General features: G+C 39.4%; 1 protein-coding gene across 1 annotated transcript in view; it reads left to right on the plus strand.

The window, feature by feature from the left end:
* LOC138510645 (vomeronasal type-2 receptor 26-like) overlaps positions 1–8,766 on the plus strand; it is a 219,785-nt gene extending 211,019 nt beyond the window's left edge. Inside the window, exon 4 of the mRNA XM_069626433.1 lies at positions 7,868–8,766. Within this exon, the coding sequence (XP_069482534.1) occupies positions 7,868–8,766 (899 nt within the window). The remainder of the gene's footprint in view (positions 1–7,867) is intronic.
* The last annotated feature ends 3,010 nt before the right edge of the window (positions 8,767–11,776 follow it).

An 11,776-nucleotide genomic window follows, 5' to 3' on the forward strand; every position in this document is an offset into this window, starting at 1 on the left:
CACAGGCAGCCAATGAAGGGAGCATAGAACAGGAGAGATATGAGCTCCATACAGGGTGCCTGTGGCCATCCTTGCAGCCAGATTTTGTAGATGCTGTAGTCTCTGAATTAGCCCCTTGGGTTGAGCCAAGTATAGAGAGTTAGCGTAGTCTAAGCGTGATAGTATAAGAGCTGCTACCACCGGAGGGCAGAGAGGCTCAGGAATCAGAGGAAGTACTTTCTACAGGACTCTGAGCTGGAAGTGGCCAGCTTGATAGACAGTAGAGATCTGGCTTGCCATGAAAAGAGATGCTGACATACATACACCTAGATTTTTCACCTTCCCAGTGGGATTGGGGAGGTTACCAAAAGAAATAGACCAGAAGGAAGACACCCAAAGTGAGGGATCAGGGGGACCCCCTACCACCAGGACCTCCGTCTTGTCTCTGTTCAGTTTGAGCCAGTTGTCATTCATCCAATTACCAACAGCTGTCAGGCATCTTCGCAGGCACAGCGCCATCTCAGCCTGTTCCAGATCTAGACGTATCAGGAGCTGAGCGTGTCGGCATACGAATAACACCTGGCGCTGAAGGAGCGGATGAGACAGACAAGTGCCCAAATATAGATATTCAAAAGGATCAGGGACAAGGATGAACCCTGTGAAACCCTTCAGATTAGAGGGCAGGTGGTAGATAGAAAAGGTGGCTTAGAGAGGGTCTGAGTATGATCCGCCAGGAATGAGGTGAACCATCCTAGAACTTGGCCAGATATACCCATCTGGGCAAGACGGAACAGCAGGATGGGGTGGTTAACAGTGTCAAAGGCTGCAGATATATCTAACTGCACCCACCCCACCAGAGTCCACCAGTCTGGCCATATCACTAGAACACTCTGTGCCTCTGCCAGGTCTAAAGCTGGACTGAGCATGGTCAAGGAGGGAGGAGGATTCCAGAAAAGAGGAGAGTAGTGGGGACTCCAGGGACTCTAAACGTTTAGCAAGAAAAGGAAGAAGATAAATAGACCGAAAGTTAGCAGGTACAGTGGGGTCAAGTAATGGCTTCTTTAAGAGAGGGATCACTCGGCTGCCTTCAGCTCAGGCGGAATTAGTCCCGATTGACAAGAATTATTAATAGACGCTGTGATTTCCCCTTAGACCTAAGAGATATTTAGGTCTAATCTCTTCATTACCACAGCTCCCTCAAAATAATAAACAGTGGGTCTGTGCAATTTAGCAATTTATCGAAAAAATGTGTCTAGGTATACAATTCAATTTAAAACTGATTGCACTCAGTTTAAAAATATTAAACTAATAACAGCCTGTAAATAATGTCTAAATAAATGTAAAGCAATACAAATGAGCAGCTTGGAGCAAAGAACATGCAACAGTTAGGTTAAATGTATTTCTGCTTAATTTCGAAGGAGTGGTCTTCAAGTGGTTCTTGGCTTCCTGTGATGGAAGGTTCACTGCTCCCGGAGCATTTTTATCTATTTGAGCTTCAATTTCTTCCTCTTGTTGGCATTCATTTTCCAGCATTTATTTGTATATATATATTTGTTATACTGCTTTCATTTGCTTTAATTGCTTTAATCTCTTTAAACGCAGTTTCAAATGAGTCACAGTCACCTAATCATTCTTCTTCTTTTCTCCAAGGTTTAAAAAGTTGCAGTAGGGCCAGGTAATTCAGTTCTCTAAGTTGTGGCGATTTAAATGATAATGTTATATGATTAATTAGGCTGAATTTGGTTTGTTTGTTTATTTATGATGCACGCCAAACCCAGGTTATCAGGACGCAGAAGCTAAAAGAAGGCTTTCAGCTTAGGTAAGTTTTACGAGGCTTCTTTCACAAGTTGAGACTGAATATTTGCCAGTCGTCTAATCTGGTGTGACATTGTTTTTGTAGGAGTAGTTTTGAGCAATCATGAACAGGCACATGTTTTCCACAACAGTACTTCTGTTTGGGTAGTATGTGTGAATGAAATAGTTTTTTAAAATTTCCTGGTTGTTGGGATCATTTGTGGCTATTATATCTATCTCTTGGTAGGATTTTAGTACTCTTTTTCAGGATGAAGCTGGACCAACGTTTAGTCAGACAATGTTTTCAGTTTTGCCATATAAGGCTGTACCTGTTAAACGTTCTACACACACATTCTCTATGGGGAAGAATATTTATACCGAAGCTGTACACTTTTTTGGACAGTGTTTTTTCAAATGATATGTCATTCCAGAGGTCTTTTAGCTCTGTTTTCTAAGCTTTGATGGGATAGGTTGTGACATATCTAGCAACTGCAGTGGAATTGTTTGTAATGCACAAGAGGGCAATGATTGCATTGTACTTCATCCCTTTTAGTGTTGTATGTGTTTTTAGGGGATTTGCCTTTTACACTGTGTCCAACAGAAGACATCAAGCTATTTACTTGCCCTTTTTTGCAAACTGGTCTAGGAAAGCCAAAGCGACATTTGGTATAGTATTTATCTTTGTTCTTACATCTACTGCGGCAGTATTTGCCATAATTATATTTTTGGAAACATAAGATTTGTGTACATAGGTCACTATCTGTGGTTTCTAAAGGGATGTCGTAGGTAATGTTTTTTTCAATAAACTGTAAAAGAGTGGCATCACTGTCATGGGCAAATTTGGCAGCATCTTTTATCCACAAAAGCATGTGGATGTATGGTGTTCCTCTGGATTGATATACTTTTCTCCAAAAGAAGTGTTCCACTTCTCTGAGCGGAGGGTATTATTATTGTAGATGAAGTGTAGTATGGCAATGAAGCGATGGTGAATGTACCTTGCTACATTGACAGGGTCAAGAGAATAGAGTTCTCCTGGTGTTTTTATATCTATTCCATCATTATTTTGGTTTTCAGAGCGTAAGAAGTCATGCGAGTCATTCAATGCATACTCTGCACAACTTATAGTAACAAACCATGTGGGCGGTCCAAGGTTCCTTAGCATACAATGTACATCAGCGTGACGTCAGAACAAGTATTATTTTGTACAGTGCATATTTGCCAAGAGATATGTGATACTTGACTGCAAAACTTCATCTTTGTATTTTATTTTTTTAAACTGTTGTGTAGCAGAAATCTTGAAAACAATTAGAGCCTGTTTTTAATGTGGGTACAACTCCATAACACAGAGTTGCTAGTTCACTTTCGAACAGGAGGTGGAAAATGTATTCAACATTTTGTCCGAATTTGGGGTCTGCAGAATACATTCGTAAAGAGTGACGTTCAGATGCACTGATTTGTTTGCGCCCTTCATCATATCTGCCTTCTTTTCCTCTAGGAAAGAGTAGAGGAAAAGAGCGTGCTTCTACACTTTTTGCCCATATGCTCTTTGGGGATACTTTGGCTTTATGCATTTGCTATGTTTCTAATCCATCTTAAATGGTGTCTTTGGAGTGTAGTTGATGAATTGTATACTGGTCTAAAATGTTAGCTGCAGTAACAGGATCTACACGTTCAAATTGGTCAGTTGCTGCTGAATCTTAAATTATTTGGGTTGTTTCTCTTAGATTTTGTTCTGCGTTTATATCTTTGTAGTAATCATTGTTTTCTTTCAGATATTGTAGGGCTTCTCTAACTTTGTTTAAGTCAACTAGTTTTTGCCAAATGTTTTTGTCTTTTGTTGGTTTACAATTGACTAGTACAATCAAAGTTTGATCTATTGATCATTTTACTCCTACATTTTCTTTAAGATCTAATGGCAAACATACTACTTTGCCAGGGATGCCCTTTAGTAACACAGATTGAGGTAATGTGGCTGTATTCGGTTGAAGGCATATTATAGCTTGACATGGGTGTACTCTTTGGATTATAATGGTCGTACAAATTAAGTTGTTGGAGAGCTTTTGGAAGTGGGAATATTACTAAGTTATTAGTGATAGCACGTGATGGCATTTGGCTATTGTCAAGCTTTGTGTTGCAGTACCTGCAAAAGTATTAAGGGGTCACTTATTTAGTATGTATTTTCTGCTGTTAGATATAAAGCTAATTGGAACCATTGGGATTCCTCCTTGTGTTCTTTTTTGTAGGCTATGTCTTCTATTTTTGTGCTCTTTTTTTTACAAAGTTCTGCAACAACAGACACATACTTGGTCTGGTATTTCAGCTGATGTGTTTTGATAGTTAGCTATTTATTTTTTGTATGAGTTTCTTAGGAGGTTGGTGTTTGTGAAGTTTTCAGTAATATTTTTGGAAGTTACTCAATTTTCTAAGTCAACTTCAGTACCAAAGTATTTACTTTGGATATACTCTATTTCTTGAAGGAGTTCTTTGGCTACTCCATGTAGGAGAATGTTATTTAAATTTTGCATTTGTACAGCAGGACTTCTTGCATAGTATGCACAAAATTCTGTATAGCGGACTGGTGTGTTGTTAACATTTTGATAGGGTGGAAGGTGCTTCTGAAACCAGTTCCTAAAATGCAGGCTAATGAGTGTCTGCAAAGTCCAGTGTGTCTGCGCACTGGACAAGAGTCCATGGTTTGTAAAGTTTTCATTTTACTTTTGTCTTTTAGTTTCACATAGTGAATGAGGAATTGTCGTAAAGATTTAAAGCATTGTTGGCGTATTTTACATATTGCGCTCAATGTCCATTTGTACACTGGATGGTTTGTTTGGGTGAAAGGAACATTTGGTTGAAAGTTTGTTGAGGATGTTTTATCTGTACGGAGTTTCTTTGGCAATAATGGTTTCTCCTACCATTTCATACCCTCAGCCATCAATGTCCATGGCAATTATTTTTTTTGCTCTTGTTTGTAAGCCTTTTCATTTAAATATGGTTCTTTGCTGCTTGTGTGAATCCATTCACCTTCACAGAAGTTTGAAAAGGACTTTATATTGACATTGCACATGTTTAGAAATACTTTTTGTAATGTATTAATTAATTTAGTTAGTGGTTTAATTCTATTTCAAATCAATATAAACTATTTCCTCTTTTTTTTTTAAATGTGCTGTCAATTAAAGCTTCAAGTATCAGCCTCCTGCAGTTATTTTAAGGGTAGATCATGAATTTATAGCTTTTTTCACATGATTGTGAAGAACTCAACGGTGGAACATTTTTTGTAACCATTTTTTGGATTGCTTTACAATGGCTACGTTAACATAGGTAGATATAGTGTAAAGTTCACTAATAGGTCTGCTTTTCTTTGTACATTATTTTAACTTTTAGTTTCTGCAGGAGGGGCCTTTCCTTTTTCAGTCATAGCCGGTTTAGTTTTGTTGAGTGAGGTTACTAGCTCTTTCAGTTTTAATGTTTTCTATACATTGTTTTAGAGGTTGATGACTATACGGCTTACTTTTATTTTTATCTGCTCTATGTTTTCTTTCTTTTCTATGGAGTTGCTTTTTAGTAGGCATTTTGTTGTGTTTGATGGGAAACAAGAAAGTTTGGGTTTGAAATTTGTGAAATGTAAATGCATGTATCGTGCATCAGTTTGTGGGTGTGATTGTAGAGATGAATAGAATGCTGTTTGATTGTGAAGTGGCCTAATAGGTCTGATTGGGAGGTTGGAAGAGTAAGAGTCTGTAGAGGTGTGATGGGCTTGGGTTAGTGAGGAAGGGGCTGGTGGTGTGATTGAATCAGTAGGGACATTGTGATGTTTTGAGGAAAACAGTGGGTGTTGTAATGGCGGTTCTTAGATGGGAGCAGAAAGAGTGTGAGTGGTGCAATATAATGAGTTAGAGTGAAATAAACATTGATTTGAAACAAATACACTGGGCTAATATATAGTGGAAGTGTAGTTACAATTACAGAAAAATACATGGTACATTAATGTACTGACTTTGTAGGATGTGAAGGGTATTCTTTTTTTGGTAGCTGGTTTAGTTAATTGTCATCTTTCCTGTAGTTGTATAAGAGCGTTAGTGGGTATATGTGCTAATGGTGAAGTAGTCTTAGTAAGCAAGTTAGATACTTATGAAGGTAGGAGGAGTTCTTGGGAAAAACGAGTTCATGAAGTTGTGTCACGGGTGGTGTAATAAAGTGTGTTAACTATGTTGTACGAAGAATTGGAGTGTAAGTAGTTGTGTTTCGGGCCTTGGAAGGAACAGGGCAAACATTGATGTGAGGAAAAAGTGCATATCTAGGTTTTGTTTGTGCTGCTGGTTTTCATAAAGGAAGAGCTCTGTTTGTGGTGTAATGCATATGAATTGTTTTGCAGTGTTTTTAAAGAGTAGGGAAACTGTGGCCTAAGGTTAATGCAATGGCGGATTGTTGTTGCAGCAGTGTTTGGTGTTTTATAGTAGAGTTTGGGAAAGAAGACTACTTTATTTGTAAGCTTAAGTGTATACTTTGGCGAAAAACAGATATGTGTGAGAAGATGGAGAATGGTGGTATTGTAAGGGATGTAATGAGTGAGGTTGGAAAGCATGACATTTATACTGAATGAAAAATGGAAAATGCTGACCATTTCAAAATGTTTCTTTTTAGGAGTATGTTGATGAAAGTTAAGAAATGCATATGTGCCTTTAGAGGAGCTCTGTGTGCAACTTTTTTGTAAAAATGTTGCTATATTGGGGTAAATATGATATAAGTAAGTTGTAGGAAATTAGCATGCAATGGTAAAAACCCATCAAATGCATTGATAAAAATGTGTTAAAGGGACATTATGGTTAAAGTTGCACTAATAAAAACCTATGAAATTCAGTGAAAAGTTATGTTAAAGGGACGTTATGGTTACAAGTAAAAGCCAAAAACCTCATAAATTCGCCAGTTATGGTAAGATAAGCAACCATGACCCATGCTACCACCACTGAGCACTGCTAAGACTAACACCCAGGACATCCAATATGATATTAAAAATGTCATTGATGACATCACTGATGGCATCACATGTCAAATACATTTTCATGAAAAGTTCCTACAAGGGGTTGTGTTTATAATGTTGGTAACAAGATCTTAGGGGTGATCGGGAGTGTTGTTATTAATACAGGAACGTAATCAGACACACACGTACACAATGGCTGCTGCATGCACCATAAAACTACAATATTTCTTATCTGGTCATTTTGGATAGTACAATACTGAATGCTTCCTTATCAGAGTATTAAGTAATGTTAAACATGGCATAAACAATTGAAAACCTATCACAAAATCGTGTTAGTGAAAAAAATACACAATGCATATAAATTAGAGGCAGATACAGGGAACCTAAAGTAAGGAAGAAAGAAACAACAACACCAAACAATTACAATAAGAGTAGAGTGAATCATCATGTACACAAATGCATTTTGTGTTTGAGGCCTGCTTATTGCCTCATGTGTGTGCACTATGCGCTCAGATTAAACTCTAAAGAAAGTACTTTAAGAACAGATAAAAAGGTTAATGTGTATATATCTAGCACCTTCTAAATTTTGGAAATTGTTATTGTCAGGAAAAACAAAAAACTAGCCTAATCATGTCAGTAAAGAAAAACAAGTGGCCCAGATATATGATGTCATCAGTGAATTCATCAATATCATGTGTGATGCCATCTTTGATGTCCTGGGTGTTAGTCTTAGCAGTGCCCAGTGGTGGCGCGAGTTATGGTTGCTTAGCTTATCATAACTGGAGAATTTCTGAGGTTTTTCGGTTTTACTTGTAACCATACGGCCCTTTAACAAAGTGTTTTCACTGAATTTCCTAGGTTTTTATTAGTGCAACTTAACCAAAATGTCCCTTTGACAACATTTTTTTACTGAATATATATATATATATATGCATATATACATCTAATGATTAATATACATCAATTAATATTCATCAGATGCTGATTTTTTTTAAATGATATCTTAAATGTTCAAAAACATCTTTTTTTGATTTTTCAGATTAGTTCATATTTGGAAACTGGTAGCATTGTTTTAATTTGGAAAATGTGCCTCACCATTTGTTTTTGTTCTTCTAGATATGGAAAACTGTTTGCACTGTCGTGAGGATCAGTGGCCCAATGACAGGAAGGACGGCTGCATTCATAAAATCATCAATTATCTTTCATATGGAGATTCTCTTGGTCTGACCTTGGCTTGCATAGCTGTCGTCTCATCTGTAACCACAGCAGCAGTGCTGGGAATCTTTCTCAGAAACCGGGACACACCGATAGTGAAGGCCAATAACCGGGACCTCAGCTACACACTCCTCATCTCCCTAATGTTGGCCTTTCTCTGCTCCCTCTTATTCATTGGGCGTCCAGCACCATTGACCTGCCTGATCCAACAGGCTGCATTTGGGATTATTTTTACTATTGCAGTGTCTTGCGTGTTTGCAAAGACTATGACTGTCATCGTTGCCTTTAATGTCACCCGGCCTGCGAGTCGATACAGCAGATGGCTGGGATCCCGGGCGTCTAGTTTCATGGTCCTCTTGTGCACTCTGGGAGAAGTAGTTATCTGTCTCTCTTGGCTGCTCACGTCTCCACCTCACCCTCACAATGACATGCAGTCTGAGACTGGGAAGGTGATCCTGCAGTGTGACTCAGGATCTATTACTGCCTTCTACACTGTGATTGGTTACATGGGCCTGCTGGCATTTGCCAGCTTCATTGTGGCTTTTCTAGCCAGGAACCTCCCTGATCGATTCAACGAGGCCAAGCTCATCACATTCAGCATGCTGGTGTTCTGCACCGTCTGGGTCTCCTTCATCCCAGCCTACCTCAGCACTAAGGGACGCTACATGGTGGCCGTGGAGATCTTTGCCATCTTGGCTTCAAGCTCTGCTTTGCTGGGCTGTATATTCCTTCCCAAATGTTACATAATCCTGCTCAGGCGTGACATAAACACCAGAGTGTCTTTAGCTATAAAGGGCTGATTTTAATCATGTAAAATAAATGTAAATCAAGCTCTGCATGCCCAGTAGAAGGGAAGGGCACGTTCCTTTACGCTACACACTTTTTGTAGAGTGCATCTGTCACCACCAAATCAGAGTCCTGGCAATGAAGAACTAAAGTGCTAAAGTTAATACAGCATGGTGATCAGTGGCAGCTGGTGAATTGTTTAATTGGATGGGCGTAATTATTTCCCCAATGTATAGCAGTACGACCAAGCATTGAGCGGGAGACCAAACCAAACAAGAGGTGTTTGGGGGCAGGGAATCATCCCATGAGAAAATGTTTTGAATAATGGGTTTAGATTGTGCATTTTACATCATACTCTAAGTAAAAAATTGGGTAATAACCCATATCATGCTTGCTTTATGAAATGCCCGTTTTAAATCGCATTATACAATTGTATCTCCACCTGAACCCCCTCAAAATTAGTGGTTCAGCCCAGCACAAACACTCAAGAGCCCATCACACATTCACACAGCATTCAATTGCTCATTCACGATGAGTTTACTTGCCCCCTATCCACTGGCTCATTCAAACGCATAGGCAGCACCCAGCCAGGCATCATGCACCCACACGTTCATTCACACATGCATGCATTCTCATTAAATACGATCTTCTTACCTTCAACATTTTCGCCACATGCGCAGGAGCCAGGAAGCAAAGAGCACTTTCTGGTTTCTCCACATGTGCCCAGCGAAAAATTCTATTTTCAAACCTGCATCCCCAATGGGCCATGCAAGGCTTGGGAAGCAAAACACCTTTGACCTTGCATGGTCGATTGTACATGTGTGCTGGGGAACAGAAACTGTCAAAGGAAAACAATGTTTCCCTTTGATAGTTTAAGCCAGCCCCGGGGTGCTCCTTCAGCTAGAGGAAGCAGCTGAGGAAGCTCTCGGTGTTTACCCTGGCATCTCTTGACTCCTCCATAATGGGCGAGGGTACTGACAGGCCAGCTTCCCCTCGCTCTTTGTATACGACCCATCACTAATAGTGATCATGCTGCTAGTTAGACCTTGTGTCCATCATAATGATGTTGGAAGCCCATATGACAGTCTAGCCGCAAAGCCGGATGAAGCACAATCTCTGGTTCTACTTCTTGTAAAGGCTGATCTCATATTTATGCACTCTAAAATATCGCATCTCTCAAAAAGTGAATGCACGTTGTCATTAAACCAAGTTTATCTCACAACAACCACTGGGAGAGAGGCTAGACAACTCATTGGAGATTGAACTAACCTGGGTTTCCATGAACCACAGATCAGATTCTGTATATACACATTTTCAGAGCATTTAACATACTCCCACATTTCCCTCATGTTCCCTTACAAAATCATTACCCAAAATACAAACGGTTTAGCCCTATACAAGGAAATCTAGTCCTCACAATCTCATTGGCTGCCTTCACTGTGGCACCATCTCCTTAGACATACATTGTCATGACATTGCAAATACAAGCCCAGCACTCTTCTTTTGTTCCTTCCTGCAGGACACACAACCCTAACATGAACATACACTACTATGTTAGCACTGATTCCACTTGGTCACAGACCTGCAACTCTGAATCTGACACAAATGGTTTATGTATGGACACTTTATGAGGCTATAGAGGCTGACGAAAAGCTCCTTTGATCGAGTACTAACCAATTTCTCCAAACACTCTGACACTCTGGATATTTATTCTTGTTGTGATCGCACGCCCTTTCATTATACAACCACCATTTCATTCCATCTCACCCCCTCCCATTATACTCATTTCCTTGCTAATCTATTTGAAATTCTAATATTCCCACGGTCATTTTTCCTTCCAGTCAACCTTCTACAATTTTAGCCATTTTGACAGATGCTTCTTTGGCCACCCGAAATACAATTTCCAAGTGCAACACCCTGGGCCCATCGCTCTTTATTTTATTTCAACTCCAAATAGCCACTTCCATGTTGTTGCAGCTGACAATTTTCTGCTTTGGCCAGTCAGTCTTCCGAACAAACATGTGTGCATGTTTATTTCTATGTACCACATCCCCTCATAATGCATTTCCCATTCAAGAGCCTTTTCCCATTTTGTATGAAGCTCTGCACTTTTAAATCTCATTGCGCTAAATTACACAATATGCACCCATTTTATGTTCACACAATCTTAAGTTGCTACATGTATGCAAATCTAAGAGGTATCACACTAGACATTAAATAACACTAAAAGTAACCTTTAACAAACCTCAATTAACTATTCTGCATACATGCAAAACCGCAACATTGTAACAATATCACATCCATTCTTAACACTAATATGGTGCATGCACAGTGAATCACTCCTCCTTTCTACCGAGATAAAATCCATCTACCGCAATGTTCCCATCTTTAGTTAATTCATTAACTAATACATTTCATGGACCAAAATCTGAACCCACATGGCATGAAATGGCGGTGGCCCTAGACTTGGACAGGTTGGCAGACATTATATGAGCGGTTATTGGCATGTTAAAGGAACAAGAGTCATCCATGATGGAATCCATGCAAAACAAAAGTCAATTCACGAATCTGACTTAATGACAGCCTCACTTTTCATGGCCTATTTCAGTTTATGCAATGGGTAATAGTCTGTGCAAGTGTCTCATTCTCACCATCGTACGCAAGTACAAAGGTGCAACACAAACTACCAATTTTGCTACACACCCTGCCCTCCATAGCATTGAGGAGGTCTAGGATGTAGTGATTTGGAATTCCATAAGCCTCAAAGCACGTATTTCTTCATTGATGGCACTAAATGCAAAGTCTGAAGAGTTTACCAACAGAAGCAGTTTGAATCGGGTAATCTGGAGTCATTTTGCCTTTGCCATGTCTTGAACACCTGGGGCCAGGAATCGGACTTGCTAAAAGTATGTTAAGATGGCCTGGAAAGTCTCAAATTACATAGAGGTTCTAGAGCTAGTTGAAACCGGACTCAATAGCGGAAATAGACATGGTGCAAGGCAAAATCCAGCTTTATTAATATCA

The sequence above is a fragment of the Ambystoma mexicanum genome, chromosome 6p (assembly GCF_040938575.1).
Source record: "Ambystoma mexicanum isolate Mex_15411 chromosome 6p, UKY_AmexF1_1, whole genome shotgun sequence".
Classification (NCBI taxonomy): Eukaryota; Metazoa; Chordata; class Amphibia; order Caudata; family Ambystomatidae; genus Ambystoma; species Ambystoma mexicanum.